General features: G+C 40.2%; 1 protein-coding gene across 3 annotated transcripts; it reads right to left on the reverse strand.

Annotated features, from left to right (window-relative positions):
- Window positions 1–141: 141 nt before the first annotated feature.
- LOC149832679 (protein PIN-LIKES 7-like) lies at window positions 142–7,460 on the reverse strand. 3 transcript variants are annotated; one of them, XM_090014644.1, is made up of 11 exons: window positions 7,228–7,460; window positions 4,911–5,174; window positions 4,681–4,760; window positions 4,465–4,589; window positions 3,892–4,013; window positions 3,333–3,581; window positions 2,637–2,759; window positions 1,978–2,078; window positions 1,157–1,209; window positions 783–968; window positions 142–461 (listed from the first exon to the last, which is right to left on the reverse strand). In XM_090014644.1, the coding sequence occupies exons 2-11, from the start codon at window positions 5,043–5,045 to the stop codon at window positions 337–339; spliced, it is 1,299 nt and encodes a 432-aa protein (XP_089870770.1). In that variant the 5' UTR covers window positions 5,046–5,174; window positions 7,228–7,460; the 3' UTR covers window positions 142–336. The 3 variants fall into 3 exon arrangements, with proteins under 3 accessions (XP_089870770.1, XP_089870772.1, XP_089870771.1); XM_090014646.1 differs by lacking the exon at window positions 7,228–7,460 and adding an exon at window positions 5,342–6,398; XM_090014645.1 differs by lacking the exon at window positions 7,228–7,460 and having other exon boundaries at window positions 4,911–6,364.
- Window positions 7,461–7,662: the final 202 nt, after the last annotated feature.

Below are 7,662 nucleotides of genomic sequence, written 5' to 3' on the forward strand. Positions count from 1 at the left end.
GTAATAGGTTCACCAATAAAGGAAAACTGTGTTAAGTGATGTGGAGACCTGTCCACCATATCTGCTAATGTAGTGCAGAAACTGTTTATAATGAGGATTTGTTTAATAAGACATTGATATGCATACCAATGCAATTTTAACTTCTGAGATAAGAAGCAATATTTGCACCAAACTACCCTCTTCAACCTTAGTAGGCGTGGGATAGACAGGCTATTTCCGGTAGGCGCAAATTTTTTTTCCTTCTATTGAAATCTGACTTACATACCTTATTGCATTCTTATAATTTGAATAAACCAGAATCAAACCCCACAAGGATAGGAGGTAAAAATGGGGCACTCATGATAAGATCCACATGTAGACAGTTGACCAAACGGTTAATGCAATTGCTGCAACCAAGTAAGTTGCCAAAAAGATGACCGAGCATTCCTCTTCACCAACATTGAAGAGTTGGGCCATTGTACCTACAGTCCATGAAATCCCATAATAAGCACTAAAAATTGTACCTTAATCATGTGCAATTAAAAAGAAATTTTAAGTGTTTCTAATGCACAATTGAGCAAGGGGGCACGTATTGCCCTATTCTTAGCATGTAAGGCCATGCAATGCTGTTCATGCTACTGCTTATGGTTCACACAGATTGCATTGCACCCCAGCCTGGTTTGTCAGGTACCAATAACAATTTAGGATGTGTTTCTCTTTGACCAAATTGGATATAAGAAATATTTTAATGAAGAAGCCGAAAATAGAAAAGGTAAAAAGAGGAGAATCAGCTGTGCACATACCTATAGCCATGGCAGGAGGGAGGGTGAATTGCACCATAAGCACATAACGGTACAATGGGTCTGGCGGTAACAATCCCATATGATCTGCAAGCCTCACTACAAGGATGCCGCTTGCTGGAAGTATGACATAACGTACAACGAGGATCGTGATCAAGACCTTAGATTTTATTCTGGCAGATCGCAGGCCTGTTCATTGACAGAATCTTAAATGACTTAGATGATGCATATATGATCTGTGCTAGTGTCATGTTTTGGGCATGAGCACAACCATGTCTTTTATATGTTATTTCAATACAAAGTTTCAATGGCTCATATGCAACCATTTCAAGAGGTATTCTTGGAAGCAAAACAATGGATGAAGAGATATTTGATACCTTTGGTAAGGTTCCCTCCAAGAATAAGCGTTATGGAAGGTATTGTCCCATCACTGCAAGACAAATGAAACCACATTTAGTTATTACCTCATTGTCATTTAGGAGATTGTGTATCACACACAAAAGCATGTCTGGATTCGAGTAAATCTTCCCTGATAATGTTAAAAGATTATGATGTTGATCTTTGCAATAACATGCATTATAGTTTAGAGAGATCAGTGTCCTATATATATATATATATATATATATATATATATATATATATATATATATATATATATATATAGGTGGTAGCTGCCTACCACTCTTCTGGCCTACCTCCAGCCTACCAAATTTTTGAAGGTTTTTTCCATGTTTTCATTAAATCTGACCGTACAGATGTGTTCTAGATGCTTGATTTTATAGGAAGCGACTCCTTGGATCGTTTGATCCCGATACATAAGTAGGTTTTTATAATGTTTAAAAATCGACGGTTTAAGATTTACATAAATATTCAAGACTTAAAAAATTATCTATGTCGAACACACCTGCAGGATCACATTTGCGAAAACCGAAAACACCTGTTTGCATGTGGTAGGCTGGCGGCAGGCTAGAAAAGTGGTAAGCAGCTACCACTTTTCCTCTCTCTCTCTCTCTCCTATATATATATATATATATATATATATATATATATATATATATATAATCAACATCTACTTGACACTAATGCCTTAAGCAATTGTGTTGACTCCATAAAAGATGATATATTTGGCAGTTCATGTATCTATAATCTTTCTTGTTGGACTGGACATGTAATATCTGCGTTAATTAAGAAAACATACCCCAACAAGGAAATGGATTGTTGAATGACTCGAAGAGGAGCATCGGTACCAATCAGCAGAGATTTCATATGCGGGATAGCGCCAACCACCAGGCCAATGATCTGCAACATGTGAACATGTGAAATCTCAATTTAATATCTCGTCACAACACCAATACAAACCACAAGAACAGCGGCAATGACAACTGCCACATAGAGATGGCAACAAGGAAATGATTAGAACAACCATTTTCGCATAACATGATCTTTTACAAAATAAGAGTATTCTATAAATACGGGAGGCAACTTAGGTTGCCTTTTGGAACCTTTTGGTTTTAAAAAGTTTGTATCTGTGTGTGGGACTTGTTCAAGGCGGGACATAGGTTTTCAAAAAATGAACAATTGGGGTGCTGAAATGCGCTATAAGCTCTCCAAAGGAAAAAAAATAACCATCACTGATATGGAGAGTTCCTATAATTCTGCTGTTGGTCCAGATCAAATCTAGTCCACAGTAACAGGTTGTTAATAGTATCTGATACACAGAGATCTGACTGCATTACAACAATCCATGGATGTAGTACATGCTTTCAACCCATAATTGTGCCAAGCTTGGTGATTCCTACTTGAACAGTGATTTAATATAAGACTAAGAACCAATAGAATGGTACTAGAAAGAAATACCGCAGCAACAGTGGGGGGCGCCAATAACTCTTCGACAATGCGGTGGAGAAGTCCCTTCATATTTTGCCATAATTGCACCTTGTTGTTACTACCCAACTTCGCATTTAGTGCAGGTGGCATAGTCTGTTGCAAGCAAGAGATACCAAGCATATCATAGAAGGAAAAGCCAGATCTTTTAGCCAACAGAAACACAAAAATGCAGATTTGGAGCATGTGACTTTTTCCTAAAAGAACATAGTTACATGAGATTCAGTTCATGTACATTTGATGGACACGTGAATTGACTTGGTGATAGTGCAAACATTTTGGGGCTGAGTTTCTTCTTGAGATGTGGCCAATATAGATTAAAGTTTAACTATCTACCTTGAATGCAGAAAGACTTTCTTGTTTTAGAAAGGAACATGATTCCTCATCCATTTAGTTACACCTGTAATGGTAAAATAAGTGCCCAAAATGCAGAAGAAATAACCCCATGTAAGGCTTGGAAATCATTTCGGGGGATATAACTATCACTTGGAAGTCATTTCAGGGGATATGTCTGATAATGAAAATTAAGCAAACTCATGTATCAGCATAGTTCACATGCAATTATAATTAAATAATGAATTAATGCCATTAAAGCTATTCAATATGAGATCATGATAATGCTATATAGTGTTATTTTGGTAGAAATCAAGCTGTTCAAACTGAAATTACCACTTCATTCACACTAGCTTCAATAGCTTTGGATGGCGGCAATGCTATAGTAACAGTACAAGTCTCGGAAGACGACTCCGGTTCACTGTGGGAATCCTGATTTGCCTTGAGAAGGTGTGTTTCTGCTCCAGCGTCCAAATCTGTATTGGGAAGCTTCATGTGGGCCTCTTGTGAATGGGTTGCATGGTAAACCTCACCTGCTGACCGCATCAAATGGTAGGTGTGGGTCCAGATGTAGAAAGCACCCAACTGAACATGAAAAGAAAAAATAAGAGTTAACTTGCCTTGATCTCAATGGATAAACTGCAAAAATACCAAGAACTAAGACAGTTTTTGGGAGACCTTATGTTTAGCTCTTTAAGCTGATTCTAGGGTATTAATGAACATCTTAGGACTAATTGTGTTCACTGCACTTGAGAACAGAGTGGCCCGACCACCCCATAAAGTGAGAAACGGAATCCATAAACTATGTGGAGAAACATGCTCTTGCAGTAACACAAATTACAATACACGACAAAGGTAAAGATGTCTTCCAAAAATTGCACCAAATGTAACATACCGCCATGGAAAAGGATGAATAAGCGAGTCCAACAGTAGTGCAGGTACTTGAACTGCCAAAGGGTGTACCATCCTCATTACATATTGCAGGGATGATTATTATCATCAAATTGCCTAAGTTTCCTGTTACAAGAGTACCAAACTGCAAGTTTTAATCGAACATATCTGTAAAAATGAAAAATGAGATCTTTTTTTTTCTTTATGACGAGGACACCCTTGGTCGCTTAATGGGCCCATCCCCTTGTGAGGTAATAAAATCCAAGAGGAGGACACGACCACCCTGCCTTCTGTGCCCCATCCGCGGTAAGGATGAGGATACTACCATTTTATTCTTTTTAAGCAGTAATTGTATGATTTATTGAAATGGCTAAATGGGTGTAGTATAAAGTACATCAAACAGGTTCCCCCATTAATATCACGTGAAATTGTCATCATGTGTATGATGGTATACTTCTTACCAAGGACCAAGTACATGGGTTGCCTGCAATATGGGAGCTATGCTTGATCCTTATTCTATTTTACTTTTTTGTTTGAAGAAATTTAAAGGAAATAGAAAGTGAAGAAACGATCTCACCTGCGGAACAGCAAGCAATGATCAAACCTTCCAAGTGGCGCTCAGGTTTTAATAGTTTTACAGCTACCCATCCAAGGCATCCTCCAATCAGATAAGTCATAAAAATGTTGACAAGCATGAACCACCTATACAAACACACCCCCGCATATAATAAGTAATGCAAGAACCAATTGGTAGGGGAAATTGGGGATCAAAGTGGAGGCAGCAACAGCTTACCAGGAAATGATGTCCTGTAACGTAACTGACTGGACTAAGCTTGCATACACCAGGCAAGGGGTGAACACCACAAACACAATCTGTATGCCACACCAAATGTTAGATGATCAAGCCAACATGGTTGGAAGATTACTGCTCATATTTAGATTGGGAGTTGCCCAAGTCAAGCAGTAGGGACTAGACTCAGAGAGAGAGAGAGAGAGAGAGAGAGAGAGAGAGAGAGAGAGAACCTTGTTTAAATGTTTCCTGGCATCATCCATGAGCACATTGCAGTATCCAGTGGCCAAAAAGGCACCTAAAACGCTTATGATAAGAACTTGCAGAACTGGCATGCTAGACGCCTCAAACAGAATCCAAAACCCCATCTTTGTTGTAGCAATGATCTCTTTTCCTTGATATGATGTGTCTTTTCAGAAGACTGGGCAGAAAAGAAATAGTTTCCTGCTGCACTGTGTACCCGTCTCAACAGAGCGCTATAAAGGAGCAAGAAAATCCTGAAAAGAACGTGAACGGAAAGTAGACTAAACAGTTCATTCAGAAAAAAAAGAAATTATACAAAAATTAATCACAGCATAATGCACACTAGAGACAAATAATGAATTAACAGAACGCCACCAATTTGTGTGCTGGACGTTTCTATGCATTAATGAAATGGACGAACCCTGTAACACCATTCTTGAAAGAAAAATGAAGAACAAAAAGAGAAAAAAGGGAAAACACAGGGATTGAGTATGGGTACTGAATTTTGAACGTGTTTTTAAGTTTAAAGAATAGTTGAATTGATCCAAGTACTAAACAAACTATGTAGATCATATCTGCGGAGTTTTTTAACCATTAAATCTCTTGATTGGACAGTTTCAAGGGTGGCATAGTGGGGGCGTACTAAAACCAAGGGCAGGTTTGGTTCGATCACATGATATTCGCTTTCTCATTTGAATGAGAAAGTGAATCTGATATGGCCCCAAATCTCATGCTCAACCAAACATGAGATTTGGAGCCCTCGTTCGGTCAACGCTTGAGATTCTAAATCTCACGGGGTAGGGTTGTGATTTTGAACGGGTTCTGCCAAAAAGCTGCAGGTGAACGTTGCTCTCCCTTACGAAGAACTCGCTTAACACGGGAAAAAAAGGGAGAGAGAAGCAAAAAGCTTGCCGGAGAAGGGAAAGATCGCAGAAAAAAGCAGCAACAGTTTTTTTTTCTTTGACTGACTGTTGAATGGGGGGGGGGGGGGGGAGCTCGGCGGAATGGCGATCCGGCGAGCCCCCAACTTGGCTGTTGAGGGTGTGAGGGGGGAGCTCGCCCGAGCTTAGTTCAGGCTCGAGCCTCTCTCCCTTCTTCCCTCTGTTTTAGTTGAAACACAAAGGGGTAAAGGGTAGCAGTAAATGGAAAAGGGGAGGAGGAAGGGGAGGTGAGGCCGCCGAAACTCGTCAGAGCTCCGACAGTTTCGCCGGAACCTGGGCTCGGGCAGCACCATGGTAGTGGCCGGAGGTTCACGCCTGAGCCTCTCACCCATCTTCTCTGTTTCGGAGGAGTAAAAGGGGGTGGGGATTAACTGGTAGATGTGAAAGGGAAGGAGGAAGGGGAGGTGAGGCTGCCGGAATTCGCTGGAGCTAACGTGGGAAACGATGCTTGGGGCTCAGGCGACACCCTGGAGGTAGCAAGTGGTTCACAACCAACCAAACATGAGAAGTGAAATCTCATGAGACTCAAAATCACATGATTTGGATTCACATTTACTTTCAAAATTGTAAAGAGCAACCAAACATACAAGTGGACACTGCACACTTCTCTCCCTCTCTCTAACGAAGGTAAGGAACGAATTAATATAATTCACCCCTATCTTCAAATTGATGCTTAAACAGTCACTACCAAACATGGTCCAACCCTCTTTGAAAGGTCAATGTGTTAAAACTATTGGACCCTTTTTATGTTTTTCATTTTAATAGATGGAAGGGACAGGATAAAATCAATTTGCAAGTGCAACCTGGAGTGGTGGCTGAACCAGCCAAAAGGAAAAGCCGCGCCGACCCTTTGCTTTGATAAGGTGGAGCCGCCATATTTAAAATAATTAACGAGAACACGCCAAAAACAGTGGATGAATATTCTGAAACTCAAGCCAATATGGAACGGTCGAAGGAAAAAAAAAAGAGAGGAAAAAAAGGTTTCATGATAGAACAATCGAAAATCAAGGAGGATGTGTCAAAACGTGGATTACAAGCGCACCTGAAACCGATTAATGGATTCAAAAAGAAAATCGAGGGTCGAAATCAGCAATCTTTTCTTTTTTAATCTATAAGGATCCGTTATCTGAATCCAAAAAAGGAGAGAGAGGGAGATTCATAAGAAAAAAAAGACAACTTTTACCAATGGGTGCAACAAGAAGAAAGCGTTATCTTTGTAAAAACACGGTCGACACTTCTCTTAGATTTTGGAAACAACGATTACAGAAATGGAAGAGCTAGAGAGGAAACAGAGAATAGGCAAATCGTATTCACGTGAATATGAAACAAAATGAGAGAGAGAGAGAGAGAGAGAATAAGTACCAACCTCCTGCATGCTGATCCGGACACCGAAGCATCGACGCGTTTGGATTGAGATTGCAGATGATGAGGAAACGGGATCGAACTGAAGCAGCAATCCACCCTATCGACAACAATCTCTCTCTCTGAAATTAATATCGATAGACAATCTCTCTCTCTCTCTCTCTCTCTCGCTCTATTAGAGAATTAATAATCACTCTTTCTCTCTCCCCCACATGACTGATGACAGCGCATGCCCCCGTCGGAACTCCTTGGTGTACGATATCTAATAATAGTCATTCAAAAGTGTCTCACACGCAAGCTTTGCAATAGTCAAGATCGGACGGTCACCAACATCGTTCTCCTCCGGGCAGGAAGGGCCACGTTGACAGCCAAGAGGCCCGACACAATCATGAAGCCTCTCTTCCTCGGTTATTCTAATCAGAAATCACCACAATCTTTG

This window comes from Nuphar pumila, chromosome 7 (genome assembly GCF_984573655.1).
Source record: "Nuphar pumila chromosome 7, dmNupPumi1.hap1.1, whole genome shotgun sequence".
NCBI classification, from domain to species: Eukaryota; Viridiplantae; Streptophyta; class Magnoliopsida; order Nymphaeales; family Nymphaeaceae; genus Nuphar; species Nuphar pumila.

Excerpts from the sequence above, each read along its gene's own strand:
- LOC149832679 (XM_090014644.1), bottom strand. The coding sequence starts at position 5,045 with ATGGGGTTTTGGATTCTGTTTGAGGCGTCTAGCATGCCAGTTCTGCAA. Across the intron at positions 4,590-4,680 it reads TTACAGGACATCATTTCCTG|GTGGTTCATGCTTGTCAACA; the intron begins GTAAGCTGTTGC and ends GTGTTTGTATAG. Across the intron at positions 2,079-2,636 it reads CGCCCCCCACTGTTGCTGCG|ATCATTGGCCTGGTGGTTGG; the intron begins GTATTTCTTTCT and ends CACATGTTGCAG.